The sequence below is a fragment of the Vanessa tameamea genome, chromosome 16 (assembly GCF_037043105.1).
Source record: "Vanessa tameamea isolate UH-Manoa-2023 chromosome 16, ilVanTame1 primary haplotype, whole genome shotgun sequence".
NCBI lineage: Eukaryota > Metazoa > Arthropoda > Insecta > Lepidoptera > Nymphalidae > Vanessa > Vanessa tameamea.
Window position 1 is genome coordinate 4,527,408 of NC_087324.1, and position 23,096 is coordinate 4,550,503.

General features: G+C 30.8%; 2 protein-coding genes across 2 annotated transcripts in view; both read left to right on the forward strand.

The window, feature by feature from the left end:
- LOC113393894 (serine/threonine-protein kinase RIO1) overlaps window positions 1-23,096 on the forward strand; it is a 208,745-nt gene that overhangs the window by 130,798 nt on the left and 54,851 nt on the right. The window lies entirely within an intron of this gene.
- LOC113393947 (collagen alpha-1(XVIII) chain-like) overlaps window positions 1-23,096 on the forward strand; it is a 163,926-nt gene that overhangs the window by 125,169 nt on the left and 15,661 nt on the right. The window contains exons 5-7 of the mRNA XM_026631074.2: window positions 18,460-18,531; window positions 18,722-18,772; window positions 22,544-22,628. Coding sequence (XP_026486859.2) covers window positions 18,460-18,531; window positions 18,722-18,772; window positions 22,544-22,628 — 208 coding nt within the window. The remainder of the gene's footprint in view (window positions 1-18,459; window positions 18,532-18,721; window positions 18,773-22,543; window positions 22,629-23,096) is intronic.

The following is a 23,096-nucleotide window of genomic DNA, read 5'->3' on the forward strand; positions in this document are numbered from 1 at the left end:
ACTTTCGAGTAAAGACTTTTTGTTTAATAATATAAAAACGATTCAACATCTCAAAGCAATGATTTCAATTAATTTAGGCGGATTTAATTTACCCCTTTAAAACGAATTAACCCATTTAGCTCACCTACAAAGTCAGTTAGGGGAAACCACAAACGAAATTAAGACCACGACAACCAATTTCTGGAATTCGGGACTTGTGACCTCTTTAATTGCCTTATATATGTCGAGAACTTTATAATTTGGAAACATAATTTCAATGTTCGAAGGCAATCGACCTATGTCAAACTTTATTAATAATCAAGCGCCGACTGTCTGTGACATGACCCACCTTCCTTTGTTATTTCTATTTCGTTTGAATTCATACATTATACATGTAAGAGAAAACATGCAAATTACGAGCACAAAATCAAACATACCGATGCATTTACATAAGCCAATTAACGTAAAAGTTACTACAATCAACTAATTTACTTTTAGTTTAACTAGCTTTAAACACCTAGTACATTTTAAAAGTTATATAGCAGAGTGGTGTAATTGCTATTAAAATAGAAAAGGTGCGGATGCATTTTGATAATTTTATTTTAGTTTTAATTCAATATATATTGAAACTTATGATTTAGATTAAACCTTCCATTCAAATTAAAATAAAAAATATCAAAGTAATAGAAAGTAAAAAAAATTAAAAGCTAGCATTTCTTTGTCAATGAATCTTTCTTAATTTAACAAAACAAAATAACTATCATTTTACAGCGGTAAAGCAAAAATCTTCACCTTTATCAGTAGTTGTCGTTGCAATAGAAATTTCCTGTCAGTAAGCGAGTTTGTCGAGTCCCGCATTGTGCAAAGCTTTGAACAGAAAACGTTCGACGGTTCACTTCTTCAATAGAATCAAAATATTATGCAGTCTGTAGTTTTGCCAGATAACTATTACAGGTATTAATTCAAGGTTTAATAATACGTATGTATTAATATATACTGTTAAATAAAACACGTAGATTCGACTCCATTTATCAGACATATTCTTTATACGAGAAGTAAGGAAATATTCTATGTTCCAGCAACCAAAATTAAATTTACTAATACCTTTTTAGTGACTATATTTCATATCTCTCTTGCCAAATTTAATTGTTTTATTAAAAACTGTTTAACTAATTGTAGTACCTACTGATTAATTTGGTTTTATTTTTTTTCAATATTCTCTCCTCTTTCAAACCCAATTTTTATTTAGTTGATAATTTTATTCAGTGCATCTATACCTGGTACTTTCTGATACATGTTAATCATTGGTATTTTTTATCGGGAATGATTTATTATGTATTGTTTCCATAAATTCCATAAATAATTTACATCAAAAATCAAATAAAATTTAAACAATGAAATAAACAAAAATTTAAGATCAATTCTTTAAATTAAAAACATTGGAACAAATGTTATTAAATAGTATAAATAAATAAAAACTGTATTGAATGAGGAGTATTTACTTTAAAACTGAAATGAAACGTTGGACAAAGCTTTATATACAGCTATAATACGATGCAATACAAATATACTATTGTGCACCAACAAAAATATAACTTTAAAAGGTAAAAGGGTTAATAAAAGTGTGCTGTGATTGTGAAAATACAAAATGGCGATGGTAGTGTCACATAAATCAAAACTATGCATGTGTGCGTTAGTGCTGTTAGTACTGGTGGGTATTGGACTGGCTGTTGTATCTACACTTGGACTGTTTGATAAAAACGAACATCCTCAATTAGGAACGGCAGAAAAACTCAGCCAGAACCAGAAACCTGCACCCCGAATAGTTGACAGAGTAAGTATGTTACGGTCACTTTTCTTTTGAGCTTTTTTCGAGCTTTATTTTACTTCACTGGTCAATAGTTCTTTACAATTATTTTTTTTTTCGTTATCTTTTTAACCTTGACAAATTACAGACACATTATTCTGCAATAGAAAGATTTTATAACGCTTATTTTTTTAAAAAAAGGACGAAATGTGTATTTATTTATTAAACCATTATGACGCCTATATTATGAGCCTGCCTACTAGGATTAAGATAATTTTTACATTATCATAAGCTTATAAACAGAAATATTTTCTTTCTTTTAATCAATTTAATAGTGGTTTGAATAAAAATATTTCATCGTTATTATTTAAAGACTTTCTGTCAAACACAATTTTTACGCAGTTTGTAGAAAAAAATACTTCGAATTCTAAACAATTTATTCATACACTCTGTATAATGTTACAGATTAACTGCCATACTATGTCACGAAGTGATCATTAACTAAAAACAATAAAATTGAGAAAAAAATATCGTCATTGATTTATATTGTATGGGTTCATTTGAGAAAAAGCTCTTAAACCGCTTATATGACTCAGCTACACAATAAAATATAAGTGAGACAGAGTAATAAAAGCATAACTATTATTCAGAAGCAATTCCAGCGTTCATTCTGGAACGACAAATGACCATATAGAAGTATATTGGTAAAAAAAATCCAATACATATTGTAATATTTATTATTTTTACCTGTATTACTTCATTCGTTTCATTCACATAAGTCATTTTGGTCTCGATATACATATATGTACATTCGTAATTCACTGTGTTCTATTTTTAAATAATAAAATAGCTACAGGAATTAATCTTTACTCGTCCTAATCCTCAATTTCGTCTCAATTTCTCAACCGATGACAGCCCCGTGCGCAAACTAGCTATTCGTATAATAATGACCCAAATAGTTAGCATTTAATAACTTTCTTTTGAATGTAGCTCATGTTATGTATCAATGATTTTTCTGAAATAAATTCGTAACAATCCAATATGTTACTGTAACCAGATTTTTCGTTATACAAGATTAGGGTGATCGATCTATAAAATGCAATTATATGGGTTCGAAACAAATCTGACCTTTCCCAAATCACTATTATACGAAACAAACGACCGATGAACATAATATATTGATCTAATGAAAACCAAATAAAAACGGGAGTCTTTGAACCAAAACGATAACTCCGTTAACGAAATGGCCACCCAATATTATTAAACCGTTATTAAGAGAAACCAATTTATTTTGACCCCTAATAAAATTAAATGCTCACAATTTGATTTAACCAAATATAAATATAATTTTTACGCTCAGAAATACTGTAGTTATCAACAAATTAAAGAAATTTAAGGATTTGTTTCATATTTTCTTTCTACTTTAAAAAAAATAAGAGTTGGTAGTACGGCTTTGTGCAAGCCTGCCTGGGTAGGTACCACTCACTCATCAGATATTCTACCGCAAAATAACAATACTCAATATTTTTGTGTTCTGGTTTAAAGGGTGAGTGAGCCAGTGTAACTACAGGCACAATGGACATAACATCTTAGTAGGTTGGTGGCGCATTGGCGATTTTAGAAATGGTTAATATTTCTTACAACGCCATTGTCTATAGGCGGTGATGACCACTTACCATCAAGTGGCCCATATGTTAGTCCGCCAACCTATGCTATACAAAAAGGAGTATTTGTAAAGACACCTCACGTGATTACATTTTGAATTCTTGCTATTAATATAGCTATTTAACAATACTGATTTTAAAGAAAAATAAAAAATATCACTCCATCCTGAAATTTTAATTAATAATATTTACATAATTTCATAAATTCGTTTCCAGTTAATTTTTGACCTATGATCGCAACAATATAATAAGTTATTTTCAATCAAGGAAAATAATCTCTTGTGAAAAACGACCGTTCCGACTTAATATTTATTAGGGTTGACATAATATATCTAAAAAGAGAACTTAATAATAATTTCAAGGTCGAATGTGTCAACATATTAAAAAAAACGGTTCTGACCCAAAAAGGAGTTTCAAGTCGGTCACGTATACCGAGTCACACGCGGTGCCATCTTGCTCGAAATATCCTAAAATATAAGAAACGTTTGTCGAAACTATAGTAACAATGCTTAGTTATATACATATATAGCTATTGGACAATCTCTTGAAAGCCGTTTCCATTCCTGAAACGACCAAAGATATAACTTATCGCAATGACGAGTTGTAATAAAATCCATGCGCTAGTTTTCTTGTGATGCATACACAAATAAACCAAAATACTACATTGTCTAAATTTAAGAATGATGTTTTCATATTTGATAACGAATGTCATTATTATTATTGCAGCTGTAAACATAGCGAGCTGCTTACGCCCTTGTTATACAGCTGAAACAAAAATCAACAGTGTTATTCTCTAAATACTCACTTCGTATCTCATTTGTGTGCGTTATTTTAACCCATGAATCCTGCAAATGTTATATTTATTATAATAAAGATGATATGTGACTGTAATAATTATTACAGTCATATATCATCTTCTGATATTTCGAGATCGGACTCTGCAGTGAATTTTGATTTTTTTCTTAAAGTTCTAAGGATAGTTAATATATATGAAATTTAAATGTTCGTATTCGCGTTAATAATATGTTTCCATTTATTATCTATATAAGTATTTTAAAGTACGTATATTATTTTAATTTCAAAATTGTCAAAGAATTTCTTCAGAAATACTCTTTATGGACTGTTTACATGAGTTATCATTATCAGCAATAACGCTATAAAAAAAATGTTAGAGAATCGTAAACATTCACATTTTACTTTTTTTTTTTAATTAGAACGTTGTCAATATGATTGTCATCGATACAATAGTTTAATTCTAAAGCTCGTTTGTGTTCAATTATCTTTTCAGCGTTTCATTTTAATTACAAAACTCATAATGAACAAACTGAAGTACTTGCAAAAATTTATAAAGGTTGATTAAAAACTACGAGAGTGTTACGAACAGATGTGATCAAATGAAAAGGACTCCACTATTTTTTATAATTTAATACTTGAAATGAAGTATCTGAACACTGGAAATGGAATACAATATGAATTATCTCGTCATAATCGTGGTATAATAGCGTATCTGCAATACCATGATATTAAATAAAAACGTCGTAATTCATCGCAACTCTTCTATAGTATGTACGAAAATAAATAAAACAATTACCTAATATGTACGACAATTTCGTCTTGGTTTTCCACAGCTGCGATCTTTGTGGTACGTGCATTCGTGTTGTTTATATTCATCTTGAGAATATCTTACAAAGTATTACAAGATAATGAAAAGCTGAGTTACTGGTGAAAATACTTAAGTCTCGGCAAAGAAAGTATCCACATTCATATGATTTACAGTATCTTATCATAATATTATTATCAGTAGCTTCTAGTTTCAGTATATTAATTATCAAAGAACTCTCGACATGTTTTAGAATGACTATAGAACGAAGTTATTAAGTCTGTTCTGCCAGAACCAAACGAATAATAATAATCTTTATTTTCTGCCTCGCACAACCACTCTGTGGAACCAGCTTTCGCCGACGGTTTTTCCGAACCGATACGACTTGGGAACCTTCAAGAAAAGAGCGTACTCTTTCCTGAAAGGCCGGCAACGCACCTGCAAGCCCCCCGGTGTTGCAGATGTCCATGGGCGGTGGTAGTCACTTTCCATCAGGTGAGCCTCCTGCTCGTTTGCCACCTATGACATAAAAAAAAAAAAAAAAAATCTTAATTCGATTTTTAGTAAGCATAATAATTATTAATAGAGTATATATTGTTATTAGATACACAAAATCAATATTATTATATAACATAACAACTAAGTAAATTAATTTCATAAAAAGTCACTGCTTTCCGAAAGTAGCTTTTGAGCTCACTCTTGAAACAATAAAATGCGTAAATGAACGAGACCATTATCATGTTATAAACGGAATTTACAAGTTATTTTTATAAAAGACATTTTACTCTTTAGTATTTTAAACACCTATTATATAAAAAGGAAGCAGAGGTCAATGTAAAATGGTTTCAAGTTAAAGGCTATTAAAGAAGAATCCTGCGACCTATAAAATTAATGGCATTCGTATGTTTTCTGAAATGGTTCGGAAAAGATGGTGCCCCTTAATCTTTGTGTGGTGACTTTCATTACATACTATATTCCATTTCAACAATAACTGTCTCTTTATAAAGCAAATTCCATACAATTGTATAATAAATTCGTGAATAAGATATATTATAATATGTTATTTTGGTATTATCATCACGCTATGACCATTTTTATAAAAATATATAGCATATTTGAAAACGAAAATGTAATGACTACATAATAAGAAAAATACTTCTGAAGTGTATTTAATTTTATTAGGTTAAAAGTTTAAGGAAATATTCACTCTACAAGACATCATTACTTTATGAAGTCTGTATAAAGTTTAAGTGTAAGACAAGAACGAAAGAATTAATAGGAAAAGGGTATAATACTCTCGAACTCTTTGTACGACGAGAAGGCTAGATGGTTCAATTTTAAGCTAAAAGAGTAAGTTAGTGAGTCAGTTACCGTTAAAGAAAACTTTGCCGCTATATTGCTGCTCAAATTCCACACTGTAATAATGTAATTGGGATGCTCCAAGTTTTTTTAATTTGTAATTTACAGAGATTTTCTTTTTGTTTGTATTTTACTTGTTTATTTTTAGAGATTTTGTTGTTGAGAATGTCGTACAAAGTATTGCAAGAAGCTGAACTGGTAAATATACCTAACAAGACACGACATGGTCCAATTGAAGCTTAAAACAGTTGCAAAGAATTCTGCGCAGTACCCACATTCATAATATTCACATTCATTTTTCATAATATCATTGATAGTATTATTCTACCGTCGTCACTGGAACAAATTATTCAGTAGATTACGACTACAATAATATGTCCTGTCTCTGTCTTTTATGCCATCTGTGGCCTTCGAATAACTGAGACAAAACATATTTAAAATTATCTTTTACGATACGGTTTAAGTCTTATTTGACAATTAGGTTGACTAGGGTAATAAAAATGTTGTTCTCATTTTACACTCGACCGTCATTTGTTTTCTTGAATTCAAATATTTGCCACCAAAAAAATATATATCTTTTGGAGTTACAGGATCGCACAATCCTTTGTTAAACCGCCAGTTATATGTTCTTATTTTATTAAATAATAGCGTTTGTTCTTCAAGTCCGGTTCAAAATATGATTCATACACGCACAAGGCACCGATGTTTTATCATTCACAATCGGATGAATGGTGTACGAACACATACAAACATTAATTTATATTCATAAAAATATGTATAAATTACCCTTTGAGTTGTGTAATAAATTCTATAACGGAATATCTCAATAATATTTCAGTTTTAGAATAATCTACAAAAAGCCCAGCTATCAATTTTATTTACACGTCAAACCCATTGTGCACGGCATTGAATATCTCGTTCGTTTGAACCCTAATAAATCATGTTCGGGATAAAATTAGTATTATTTTTACCAATGGCTCACGTCATTACGGATTTTCTATTTTATTGCGGGTCGAAAGGACCGTGGCAGATATTTTTCATTGCGGAACAAACGTGTCGATAAAAGGGTTAGGCCGTTCACCTGTTCTGAAATTGCTATAATAATATATTAGGAAATTTCTTTCAAATACCTAAAATCCTTATTACATACATACATTATGAAATATTTTATCACATTTACATTTAAGAGGGGATTGTAATGATAAAATGCAATATAATATATATATATACCACCCACTCATCTGATATTCTACCGTCAAACAGCAGTACTCAGTATTGTTGTGTTCCGGTTTGAAGGGTGAGTGAGCCAGTGTAACTACAGGCACAAGGGACGTAACATCTTGGTTTCCAAGGTTGGTGGTGCATTGGTGATGTAAGGAATGGTTAATATTTCTTACAACGCCATTGTCTATGGGCGGTGGTGACCACTTACCATCAGGTGGCCCATTTGCTCGTCCACCCACCTATATCATAAAATATATATATATATAATTATAATGATCACTAACTAAAACCTACTAAAAGTTTCCAATAAAGTAGGTATATACCCAGAAGAGATGGCAAAGAAATTTTATATGAAAAATATGTAGGTATATTATTTGAAAAGTATCAAAATAATGCATAAACTTCAACAGTTATTAAGCTTATCATATTTTAAGGTCTTTTTTTTATGTAATACTACCTAGAAAATCCGTTATTCGTTGATCCTTATGTGATTACCTCCGATGCAAGATCCAGTAGTAATCTGTCACGTCTTCTGTCTCAGGACTCATTTGTATTACTTACGACACCCTTGCCATTTCGAGAAGCGATATACATATATGTATGTTACGAAGAAGTCATTAATGCTATTACGTATTTTTATTATTATTTTTTTATTTTATGAAAACTAACAATTCGATCACACTTATGGCATAATAATATACAATATTACATACATCAGCTAAGTGTCCACTGATACTAATTACACAATTATGAAATTTAAACAAAGACTAATATATATAAAATCAAATAGGTAACATTATACAATTACATTATTAATAAACTTTAATACATATATAAAAGAAACAACATGAAAATTAAAAATAAAGACAAAATCTAAGGCAGTAAAGACTACATTGACAAATTAATTACAGAATAAAATAGTATAAAACAAAGTCGCTTTCTCTGTCCCTATGTCCCTTTGTATGCTTAAATCTTTAAAATACGAAACGGATTTTGATAGATAGAGTGATTCGAGAGGAAGATTTTTGTATATAATACATAGACAATATAGTTAAGAAACACTGATAATTTTAAAAGTTTCTAATGTGATGTCGTAAATTTATACATTTTTTGCGCTTACATTGTAAACGCTGGCTGAACCCTACTAGATAGATCAAAATAATGTACTACAGAATTGTACACCTCAAAAATGTCTACAAAAAAGTCCGCGATGGTATTTGTCTATCTGTTAGTGATAACCCACAATAACATTTTTTTGTCAATTTTTTTTTTTTATTTATTTATTTATTTGACAACACCAACAAGTAGTACAACAAAAATACACAGTAAACCAAAAGTCATAATAAGTAAATGGGTAATTGCCTACTTTTTTACAAGTGTTCTAAGATTACTTGGAAATTGAAATATAAGTCAACATTGTAAAAAGCTAATTGATAAAACAAAATATTATAAAATTAATAAAAATAAAGAGACAATAGGAAAACAGTCTAAATACGGTTTTATGTCAAAATGTTAAAAATAAATTAAATAAATTAAATTAAGCAAAATTATCGATTGTGTTTAAATACAATGTTAGAATTTGTAAAATGTCATAATGAAAATATAAAGCGCCTTTAAGTACCACAAATATTGGCTAATTTTCGAAGCGATTTTAACCTATACAGCATTAATCCTTATCCAATGAAATACCTTAAATACATTGTTGATTTAATATTGATCTATATGGCCCTTTACATATGATTTAAATTAATATTTTCGAAGATATTACAGATTTAAAAATTGCGGAACGTAGCGTTTGCGGTGGTACCGGCTGGCCGGGGCGGCGGGAGCGTGCTTATAAATAGCGCGTCGGAGGCCGCGGTTCTCCACCCCACCGACTACGTTCTGAGCCGAGGTGCGATCTCATAGGAGACACCCTCAGGACGAACGTCACTCTCGAGCCCAAAAGGGTTCACCTTAAGGCAGAGTCTTAATACTCGCCCCAACGTTCGGTGACGCTGTAAAGGCCAGTAGGGCCAACAGCAATACTCAATCAAGTAACAAAAAAAAAACCGCGGTTCTCCCTATATCACTTTGAATTTAGCAGCGATCGGACGCGGTTATTATCGGAGTTGTCTAGCGAGGGAAATAAAAATCCATACTTCCATACTAATATTATAAATGCGAAAGTAACTCTGTCTGTCTGTCTGTCTCGCTTTCACGCCAAAACTACTTTTTATTTGGAAAAAAGTGCTGTAAAGGGTTGAAAAGTGGGATGAAAAGTTGTAAGTTGTTGAAGTATTGTCGTGTTTAGAATTTTTAGAACTAGAAGCATAAAACTTATATTTTAGGCTGTTAGAATTTTTTTAAGTTAGAAACATGAAACTTTATTTTTGGGATAGTGATTAAAAAGGAGTAGATACTTATTTAAGTGTTCCTGCATATTCTACCCCTACGGTGATATAAGGGTTGAAAGTTTGTATAGAAGTCCGTCATTTTTAAGATAGAAACATGAAACTTTATTTTTGGGATACTGATTATAAATGAGTAAATATGTATTTAAATGTTTTTTGATATTCTACCACTAAGGGGGTGAAATAAGGGATGAAAGTTTTTAAGGAAGTCCGTCATTTTTTAAATTAAAAACAAAAAACAGTTTTTTGGGATACTGATTAAAAATGAGTAGATACGTATTTTAGCGTTTCTGGATATTTTACGCCTAAGGGGAGAAATAAAGGTTGACATTTCGTATACAGGTTAGTCTGGAAGTCCGTCATTTTAAAGTTAGAAGCATGAAATTTTATTTTAGGGCTACCGATTAAAAATTATTTGATACGTATTTAAGCGTTTCTGGTTATTCTACCCTAAGGGCTGAAATACACACCAATGTGGTATACAAAGGTAATACTTTAACGTAACATTTTAAGTTCATTTGTAAATATATTCATATTCTACGCGGGCAAAGCCGCGGCTAGTATTTTTATAAATTGATACATAAATTTATCGTATTTGCTTTATTTTTAAAAAAATACATTTTTCCGAATGAAATGGAAACATCTGGTTATACTTTATTTTAATTTGTGCACCTTCGGTATAAGAAGATATTATTGGAATACATTTAAATTTGTTTTATAAATCGGCACATTAAATAATGGCTATATTAGACCATAGGAAAGGTGATTCTATAAAACTGTTATTTACTTTGTATAAGAAAAGTATATAACATATATTTATTTCACTTGAGATAGAAAGGTTTGACAATGACTTGTATATGGAAAACAAAAAATGTCCATAGTTTATGAAAAATAATAATTGTCCAATGACCATTTAAGAGCACAATTATCTCAAAAAAAAGTTGTTATTACATTTTTTATACCTGTTCGTATAGATAAATTCAAGAAAATATAATTAGAAAGAACCGCATGTTTCTTTTTTCGTATTTAATCAGGGCGTACTTTTTGATTGTATGTTAAAATTTGAAAACAAATTAAGTAACTTGTTTTTCCGGAGGTCCGGAGCTAAATGGAAATTGAGTTTCAAGATTCAATTATATTTATAATTACACAAAATAATATAACATGTTATAATAGTGATGTAAAGATTCTGTTATTGTATATATGTATGTATGACGCATTTTGATATTATATTTTGATATTGCACCCCATAACGTTGTTTGAAAAAGATTGTTACTTAGCAACAAGTCAGCCTTATTTTCATGTTACTTTTTAATTACGTATTTGTGATGAAAAATAAAAAAAATATTATTATTAGTTTTATTAAATTAGGAGACAGTTTGTTCGTACTACCATACGAATACACAAAACGTATAACACTGTAGCTTACATTAAATGTAATTAATTAAAATCAAGTTTATTTTTTTTATATTTCGTACATATTTTCATAAATATCCGTTTTGGTATATTATTCAGAAAAATTAGTACTATTTCTAAGGATAACATTTAAGAAAACATATGACTACTTGTTGTGAATTTTCAGCGTAATACCTAATCTATTTAAATTCAAATGTGATATTAAAATTAATATTAAAACAGTTATCAGTAAATAACAAAAGGTAACTTTTGATTGTAAAATAAATTAACTACTCATAACATAACATTACCTACATTGTAGTGATCGTATCGCGAACATTTTGTCAAACTGTACGGAAACAATTTTCACATTTGCGGGATTTTTAATTAAAAATACTTACAACGAACGTATACAGCGAGCATCTGATAAGCACACCTGTTCTTTGAATTTAGACTTTATTATTATTACAATAAGAGCTAGGAGTCTGTTCACGTGTTCTCTCTTGTCCCGATTTTCGTAATACTGAACTCCAAAGGCTTAAAAACTAATTCCACATTGCGAACGTTTTATTGCCGGACAGGGGCTCCCGTCTCGACGTTTTGTTTCGCTGTAACGAGTTCGCTTTTAAAATAATAGTTAAAATGATCTGTATTTAACCAATAAATTATAACTGTTTGTAAGAGACTTAAACTTTTGTTTCTATTACAAATATAACCTCCGAAACGCACTGCATCTTTTTGTATAAGGTTTATGTACATTGCTTTAGAAGTTTTTGTTTTTTATAGATTACATTATTCTACTTGGTGGTAGAGTGGTGGCGCAATTCTTATCTCCCAAGGTTCGGGGCGCATTGGTGATTTAAGGAATAGTTAGGTAATATTTCTTACAGCGCCAGTCATTACGGACGGAGGTGACTTACCATCAGGCGCCCCATTTAACCGTCCACCTAAATGTACTATTTATAAAAAATTACACCTCATCATTTATTACTTTATTTTATTCACTGCTATTATAAGAACAATTTAATCTACTTGCGATCTTTTTCTGGGTATAGGTCCTTATTATAATTATTATAGTCGGGTCGCTTATTACTTTCTGATATTGAATCACGATCGATCGAGTACGTTCATACATGCTCCGCTGAACATTGTAGAATTACTATTTATGTTTCTCCAAGAAATATTTAACATTGCCAATTAATAAAATAAAATATTTTCAGAAAGAAAACATTACTTAATAATGCTTTATTAATTTATGAAATTCTACGATTCTATTACCTACTCAAGACAAGATTATAATTATAGATGATTAAAAGTTAGTATTATATTTTTAGACAGCCTACAAACATATATATGAAATCACGTTCTAATTAAAATGGTGGAAAAGAAAACTACCGAATTTCCTGTCAATCTAGATATAATCTGTTTGCCGAACCAGTAGCTTTATATTTATTAAAATACTGCAAAATTTGAAATCTTATAAAAGCCTATTACAGTATCTTTTGATTTTGATTAAGAAATTAGCACTTGAAAATCCAAGAGATCCTTGTTTCAATTTGAACCTGCGGTTTGGACTTAAATTAGGGTATATTCTCTGGATTTCTCGGTACAGGAAATTCCCAGTATTTCTAAGTACGAGTACGTTAGTAGTAATCTTATTTGGTATCGAAATTGGAATTCCAATATTCTGACAGTTTTTAAAGCGTGTTCAATTATTATATTATATATATAATTGAACATGAATAATAATTGACTTCAAATTTTCATGTTTATTTTAAAATCAAACTATATGTCAAGCTTCATTAGATGAGTAAGAACTTTCTGGGACCCCAGACGCCTATTGACGTCATAACAATTACATAGCTTTTGTATTTTTCTGTAACAATTTAGTGTTGTTACGAGAAATTCTTACACGCAGCTTAAATGGGTACGTTTATGAACTTATAAATAATAAGAACATGATTTTTAAAACAGACGTGAGCAATTTCTATAGAGAATCCATAAATAAAAATTATTGCAAAATAAAATTTATTCTTATTATTTTGTTAATAAATATGTAACAAAATTGAGTTACATAAATCATATAAAAGTTGAAAATATATTAAATTATGCAGACTGTGATGATGAAGATGTGACACAACCAAGAGAAGCATCCCCATGGGCGACTACTATTCATATTATACCGCTAAACGTCAATATTTTGCATTGTTTTGAGTATTATTAGTATTTGAGCGCAGATCGATAGTTCCCAGAATCGAAGACTAAATCTTTATATCCTTAAGAATCTAGAAGTCAATGATTATTCTATTAAATATTTATATATATGTAGCAACCGGGTATTATCATATTGGTTGGCTTACACTTCGTGCCTCGGAAAGTAAGTGTAGTCGATTCAAAAATTCATCCGTCTCTTCGTATCAGATCTACACTATTATATAGACTGCGCAACCACTTAGTCTCCATGGACAATGACCATCGTGGCCGATGCTCACAAAATATCATCTAATTGAGTCCAAACCTACAAATATAAAATTGAGTCTTCTACTATAAATTTCAAAAATAAAAATAGAATGGCAACATTCAGTTAATAGCTACACGATCCACACATTGGCTCTTCTGTTACATAATATTCCCATAAATCTGTTGAAAAGAATACTACTACTTTGAAGGCGTCAATCGTATCTTAAGTTACTATCAAGTTTTCCCTTTTGCAAGTATAATTAACGTCGACACAGTAGAGGCAACTTTCCAGCTCAACATTTCAACTTTGTGTAACTCTAGCGCTAGTCTGAATGCACTTGATAATTAAATCCGGGACTTTTTGCTACCTCTGAAACTGCTATCAACAGTATTACTGGGCTGCCCTAGCAGTTTTTCCTTGCTTGGTCTTGTTACGGCTTTGAAATTTTACCTTTCGACAGGCTTTGTTAAAAAAAAGCATCGCCCGTTTTAAGGAGTTGCTAATATTCCTCCAATTAATCTCTAAGTTTGTGCTAGAGCATAACGCTTAACTGTTGAAAACTAAATCCTTTAAATCAATTGAATACTTAGAAACTACCGAACGTTTAAATCAATTTTGAACTCTTTGGAACCATATTCTGCCGGCGGTTTTCCGAACCGATACGTCTTGGGAACCTTTAATGAAATAATCCACTTATTTCTCAAAGGCCGGCAACGCACCTACAAGCCTTCCGATACTGCAGACGTCCATGATCTGTGATAGCCACTTTCCATTCGGTAATTCTCCTGCTCGTCTGCTACATATGCCACAATAATAAGAAAAGGAAAACTTAGCTGTACCCTGCGGTATCACCAGCGTTGAATTTGGGTTATAAATACGCGCATGTTTTATACTGTGTACCAGAATGGTTGACGTTTATAGTTACTGCTTGGCTCCTAATCGTAGCGTGAAGTTATTGTTACTAAAACTGTAGTTATTTTTACGGTCCTTGATATAAATACATAAGTAACTACATAATATGTAACTATAATAGTATATGTATGAAAAACTAGACAACATCGGAACTAAATTTTAGTTTCTTCTTAATATAATCACAACACTGAGTTTTTTATCAGAAAAAATACCTACTATTTGTAATAAAGGGGACATAAAATATGCAAAACACAAATCATAATTTTTAAGAACGATATCTCACAAGCAAATTGCACTAATTGATGGAGAAGATGGAGAATCTTTATTTTTGGTCTTCATTTTATTACAGATAACAATTTCCTTCCACGTTTTATCGAAATACTGTCAATAGCGTCCAAATAAAATACCGTCAATAAAAGAAATGATGATGGTTGTATTTTTGCCCTTTAGCTACAGAGTCACATTAAGTCCATCAGTTCAACATATATGAGAAAGCTTTTGAACGTAACTTAAAAGAAAAACATATTATCCATGAACTTTTATAATCAGTTTTACGGATGAAATAATTTTCAAATTCATTCATCAATCATCACCACAAACGTGAAGCAATTAAATAATGAAATTCAGTTAAATATTTATTTTTATAATTCAATATTTTATAATTTATATATTACTTTGATTTATATTCAATTACATTTAAAGCACTAGACCACATCTTACTTGGAGAAATCCGAACCAAATACTGCAGAATACAAAACTCGAATTCCTAGTACAATGCTCGGAAGTCGGGCTAGATTTAGTCGTAATTAGTCCCTGCTTCTCTCAGATTCAACTAAACCGTGTCAAAGAGACCCAGAGGGGAGTTCGGCTGTAATGAGTTTTAACACCTCAAACATCCGCGAGTATTTATAGTACATTCCTGTTTCAGATAATATAAACCACGTTGAAAGTATCTACATCACTTTCGTCCTAAAGTTATTGGGAATTTAGTTAGTATATATTGTTCGATCGATGTTTTTTCATAACGTTTATATAATTAGAGCGATTCTTGTACATAAGTTTATTTTATGTTTTATTAAAAACGGCTTCAACAATTTTGTTCAAGTTTTGTGTTTAGATAAGTTTTTGCTTTTAAAGTTCATTTCAAAAGGTGTTACAAAAAATTTATGAGTAATTTTATTACAACCGAACGAAGATCGGTCGCCCAAGAAGAGTATCATTACCCAGTCTATAACAGCAATACTTACAGTGTTGGTAGTGGTGTAGCCTTTTTTTAATGATATAGATAGGTGGACGAGCGAATGGGCTACCTGATGGTAAGTGGTCACCATCGCCCATGGACAAAGGCGCCGAAAAAAAGGCTTAAGCGTTCCTTACGTCACCAATGCGCCACAAACCTTAGTAACTAAGATGTTATGCCCCTTGTGCCTGTAGTTACACTCACTAAAATTTTTTTTAAAGAACACTGGCACTGCTCCGCATTAATGAAGGAATTACTAATATTTACCCCTTCTTTTAACCTTATCACTTGTGTTAAGAGTATGGAAGACATTAGCCCAAGGGGTCAGGATCGATCCTGCGATTTTTTACATCGCTAGGCGGCCCTTAAACCATTGCGCTATTGACCTTCGAACCAGAACACAACGATACTGACCACTGTAGTTTGGCGGTAGAATATCTGATCAGGCTTTGTGCAAGCCAGACGAGTTAGGTACTAGACCTAACTCGTCTGGCTTGCACAAAGCCTTACCACCAAATACACCTAGCTACTGGCTTACGAATATAATATCATAGTTCCTTAGGTTGATGGCGGATTGACGATGGTTAATATTTCTTACGATGCCAATGTCTTTGGGCAGTGATGACATCTTACCATCAGGTGGCATTTGCCAGTCCTCCTATCTATATGACATTAAAAAAACGTCTGATCGTTGGTCGTACGCCTGATCCCTCGAATCAAATCTCAGTCGACGAGCTTTCCCGTCCATTCGCGCACACACTTGTGTAGTATCTATTTTATTAATCTTTGTGAATCAATACGGCAATACATAAATATTATACATCGGTGTGTGGCAATCGGATAAACGATAATTTGGCTTCGTCTAGACTGCATTGTTTCTTATTGGGACCGTATAACCATGCGGAGCAGAATTTTGAAAACGGAACACTTATTCAACGTAAATGTTACAGTTCTATTTTCCTTTCCAACTTGAAGTTAAGATTGTGCTATAAGAGGACGACAATAGCCCAAGGGCATCGAACCATTAAAATTAACATACGATTCATATTCTGTTGAACAATTACGAAAAGCTCATAAAAGGATTAATTCTAATTTGCTAAAAGTTAAAATTCATTTACGAAATGGTTTTAGTAGTTTTAAACAATAAAACATATTGTGAAGTGAATTTTATTTATATTTTTTATTTGAAATATCGAAAATATTTATTGAAATGATAAATATTTAAAACATTTTTAACGATTAAATATAATAGGAACAAGGTTTTAAATTAAACTTCAACCAACGTAAAACAAAGCTTGTTACGCGTGCAAAATAAAATTCTTGTTGTTAGATTTTCAATCATTACACATATTTTGATTTAATTGTGCAATATAAATACAATAATTGTATACATTAATTAAATGATAAAAAAAAAACAGAACACTGTGCATCAGTGACTTGAGTGATTTCTATTCATAATTCAAGATAGAGATTTAAGTTATTTATGAATAGTTATTGTTTATATTATACTTTGACATAATGAATGGCTTAATGAGTTTCAAAACGTAGTGGATATTTGTAACGCGTATACAAGATATTGTACTTAAATTTGAGATTTGAGCAATTTTTCATTTTCTTCTTAAGTAATCTCAAAAGTTTAGCGAAGTGACCTTTATAAAGGTGAGCCATTATTATGCTTATACGAAACAACCTCACAAAAGACACAAAGGCGGCTAACCACAAACTAAGTAATTTGTACAAATATTTCGTTAACAAAATACGAATCCATTACAGTAGTCTATAAAACCATTTGTTATTTGTAAGATTTTATTTTATATACAGAATACGACTAAAACAAAACATCGCTTATTCAAAAAAAACTACAAAGGAAAATGGTTTTATTTCAACGGAATGGAATGTTATCCATCTTCTCTTATGACAGCGATACTAAGAGCATTAAAACCAGAAACACGTGAACTACCATCTTGGTATAGTATTTAAGTGCTTGAATGTGATCCAGGTGCCGATTTGCACTGGTCACGACCACGATCCTGCGATTTAGTTCGGTTTAAATTTAGTGCGTCGCCGCGCACGCGTTGATTGACACGCGCTCTCGCACGCATGCGTGAAATACGTACCTGTGTTTAAATGTAACAAGAAATAAATATAAAAACAAAAGCAATAAGTGAACAACCTTTAAACGACATGTTTAAGTACACTTATATTCTTAATAGAGAAAAATAATGGTTTAACATATTTAAAAATATATTCGCAACTTCACGTCAATTCCGTTCAACAAAATCAAATTTGGGAAACGTGTGTAAAAAAAAACGTTCAAAATATTTGTAATAACTTACTACATAATATATTTTAAAAAAATACGATCGATAAAATGGCACTGAATACGAGGTATTGGACCCGCGTGTTAATAGTGCTTATTATACAGGGTGCGTTTCAAGAACTGAAGCTTTATGGATCACCGTCTCAAGCTGAGGTGCAATGCGTTAATACGTTTGAGGTAAGTTACATTTTATAATATCTATTCAAATATATCTTAAATTTTAGTACGCGCCCCATTTATCATACCTCTATTTTGATTTGATTAGAATTTTTATTTGTTTAATTTTCATTCCATTTTAATTTATATTTTGTGCAAGTAATTATAAAGTCCAGTTTACTTTAACGGCATTTTAATAAAATTTCGACAGGAAATAGACAGAAGCAGTGAGGGCGACGAGATAGATATTGACAATTTCTTGGTGATTACTCGTTTTTTTTTTTTTTTGTATTTATGTTCGCTTCATTTCACCCAACGCTAAGCTATTCTTTAACACATCGATATAATTTAATCAATTATTTTATTATTATATAACTGTATTAATTATAAAACTGTAAACTGTCTGTTTGTTCGAGTATCATGCACAAAATACTGATACGATTTTGATGAAACTTTTTATTTAATTACAAAAAAACTACTCGGCTCTACCTTAAAAACTGGTATTAAGTAATAGGAGCCCGTGATAGAGTTTACAATAAAATCATTTAATATGTACAACATGACTACAAAATTAAGTCTCTATAATACATGAAAACACACATCAACTGATACTTTAATTTCGTATAAACAATAATTCGTTAACTGTTCCTAAGTTATATTATTATGATTTTGACATTTTTTTTTAAATTATTTATAAAAATAGAAGCAATACATCATTCCATAAATTAATTAATTAATTTAATTAACCAAGTGTGCCCCGCAACTACAAACGCGTCCCATGTCCCAAAATGTTATCATAGATCTCGTTATTTATATACTTTGTTCATTATGATGTAACAAACAGACACACATTTACTTCCAAATTTCTAGTCAAGTAAATAAAAAATAAACTATAACTATTTTAAATTGAGAACTAAATTATAAATAGAATGTAAGTATGTGTTACAGAATAGCTACTAAAATCGTGACGTCTATTAACACAATGCATTGTGGGTGTCTAATATTGACCACGCTTTGTTTAACAGTTGTGCGAAGTTGTTTTCATTTCCGTTTCAACGCTAACATAAATTCTAAAATTTAACTAACAGTTCACTACTAATACTATACGAGTATAAATCACAACTTCCCTTTCTAATTCCAAAAATAATGTCCAGTTCATAATTCAATCATAGAAAAAAATTATTAAAAAACCACAATAAAAATATATTTCAATTTAGAAAAATAAAGATCGTTGACAACAACGACTGTTATGCTAATTGTTAATGGGGGTCTATTATGACCATAGAATGCGGTGAGTTCTGAACAATCAAATAGTCATAAAGACAAATATTTATCATTTAAAGAAGGTCCTATCTTCAAAGATAACGCGAGTCAACGCACGCTTTACAGTACTGCATTGTTCGCGTTTAAAGTATTACTTCAATATCACACGAGACAATCTTATAAGATCAAACCATCTAAAGGACAAACGTTTATAAAATTTTTGCTTGAAAAATTCTTGGTTGACTAATTCAAACATATTTTTATAAATGTAAATTTATCGTTTTGAGCTGGTTTTTTTCGAGAGTATTTTTTTGCTTACAACGTGACATTATGAGTTGATTTTATTCATACATACACAGATAAAAAAAAATTACTTTCAAAATCGAAAGCGATTAGAAACGACTGAATAGATTATCAAATATATATACTATATACTTCTATACTAAATGACCTATTTCCTAGGTTCAATGTATAAAAAGCCGCAAAATAATCTCGATAGCCATATTTGCTCCGGTACGGAATATGTAAACAGACAAGGTCTCGGCGCAAACAAATATCGCAGGGACGTGGGGCTGCAATCGTAGGCTCAGTTTACACTAACGATTACAGAAAATGAATCGTCATTGTCATGGTTGTTTATGAGTTCCTAATACCTCATATATTTCTCGATGAACATTTAATCATTTGATGCTATTTCAATAAAATAGACTTTTAATTAATTTTTTAATTAGTTTTTAATAAGTTGCGCAATACATCAGCAGTATTAGCTATGAGATAGTTGGGAGTTTGTCAAAGTAAATAACCAAGTAATAGTAAATCGAACGCTCTACCGTGTTCTGTACTTATCTAAGATTCTCAAAGTAAGAAGAGAGAACTAATTTAACATGGTTGTTTATTAAAGTTGAACCAAATTAAACAGAGCTTTGTCAATACATAATTTAAGTTCGTCGACCAGTAAACCGAAACGTTCATGTAAAACTGTAGAAAATACGACTATCAATAGTTGATTGATACGTAAATAGTTACGTAATTTATACTAATTACTATTTATAAATATATTAAGATACTGGCCGCTCTAGTTATTAAAACATATCTGCATAGCCATTCGCAACTAACATCAGCCTTGTAAATAATATTGCGCGCAATACGAAGAAACAGTAAAAAAACGCTCAGGAGTTTCATCTTCAGCGAGCCAAGTAATATAGAACCTATTTTTATATACTACATATGTATTCCTCAAGATAATCCATTCTTACTTATTTATCCATCCATTCTAAAGTATCTAAGAACGTCTTTATTGTGTTGAATCTATCGCTTTATAGCTCGAAATATCAGCAAAGATCATATCATTAAAAGGAGTTTGATTATATAACCAAATCCCTATAAATAAATAAATATAATTTTGCAAAATTGTATTCGTAGCCTTATATTTTATAATGTCGTGAAGTGTTTCTATATAAACATCCTGTACAAAATACAAATATCTGTATACTCCTAGAATTTATCTTATCAATCTAAATAATCCATACATTCTTCAGGAATTGACCTTACGAATCCCCATACGTGTAAAAATGGATAAAGGTTCAGTCAAAAATAGCTCTAATAAACCAAACACACTATCTATTAAAATGAATCAAATTAAATTCAAAACTCCTTAGCTAATACACATGGCGTTATAATTTGGTTCAACGTGGAATTCAAATTGATATCTCTATCAAGGGGAATACAGTTGCAAAAGGTAATACTTCCACTGATCTTGAAACGCAATAAGCAAACTTAGTTAAAATGATTAAACAGTTTTTGTTACAAATAATGAATGAAGTCATATAATGAATGAATACTTTCCCCGCGAACGTTCATTATACAGGCGTGCAAAGACAGAATTGAAGGTTTACATAATTCGTATTCATACATCGTACTGAAATATTCAAGAGGGCAAAAAGCGTGTCTCATTTCCGTTTTCGTAATCAACATCTCCGAAATGTTACATATTGACATACTCTTGAAAATATAATTGTTCAGATATGTTTCGGGTAATTTGTTAGATATTATTTTATTTTTTCACAAAACAAATTAATTAATTAACTTTGAAATAAAAATAATTAGGACGCTATAAATGAGTCAGTATTTAATTGGAAAATTTTTGATTGGTGTGAAACGATCGAATGAGAATTGTTGAGATTATAGTTTACATTTGAATGCGAACAAAAATTTTCATCGAATACGTCCTTCTTTTTTAAGTTTTCGATCACTTTCCTTGTTAGAGAAAAAAATATATCTATATCAAAACAATTATTTTTTTAGTGACAAATAACAATGTCCTCTTCCTTCATGTTACAAATACTCTACGCATTGTTTGTAAACACTCAGGCGTATTGCTAACGACTCACTAACGACTCTTTTCGAGCTTCGATTCCCATTGTAACCACATGCAGCCCTTTCAGGGATACTAAATGACGTTTCAACGTTAAATGTATTTCCGAGTTTTATGTATATTTTTGATATATAAATATTAACTAAAATATTTTTACCTCAGTAATAGTACCTCATATTCTTTACTACATTATGTTTAAATCCAGAAAAAAAATGCAGCTCTCATACATTATGTTATAATCTTATAACATATTATAATGTTTATATATAGATAACATACAACTCGGGAATATAAATTATGCATAATTCATTGTTAAAATATTAACCTACTAACAAAATATAAAAGAATAACATTAATTATAAAACCTATTTTTTTATAATATATCGTCGAACGCAGGTGGACCAAGAAGAAGGCGATGCGGAGGGCTCTGGTCGTTATGGCACCATACCACCATTTCCGCCACCTCCACCCGGCTTAGATGGTAACCATTCATTCATTGTTTTATATTACGTTAAGCCTCCTGCTTAAAACGAGGCATTATTCCTGAATGTATTATTTTAAGCTGCTTTATTTACTTGAGTTTCAACTTTTAAAGAAACGGCACATTCATTTTGACACCGTTGGACTTATTGCTGTTGGCTTCCTTCCTGTGATCAAAACAGTAGTCAATTGATTGAAAATAATCCATTAATATATCTTTATAAAATAATTAATTGATGATATAATATATAATATAGATTTGTATGTCGTATTTAATATCAAAAACCTATTAGGAGGGATTACCCTACACCGAGAGAAGTCCGTGCGGTTACAGTGTTTGCGCGGATTAACGACTGTTTGTTTTAAGCGATACGTAATTACAGAGGGTGACTTATGATCCCGCGCTACTAACAACTTTCTGTACATATCTTAGGATTTCGGAGCTTTGTATGCTATAAGTATAATAGTT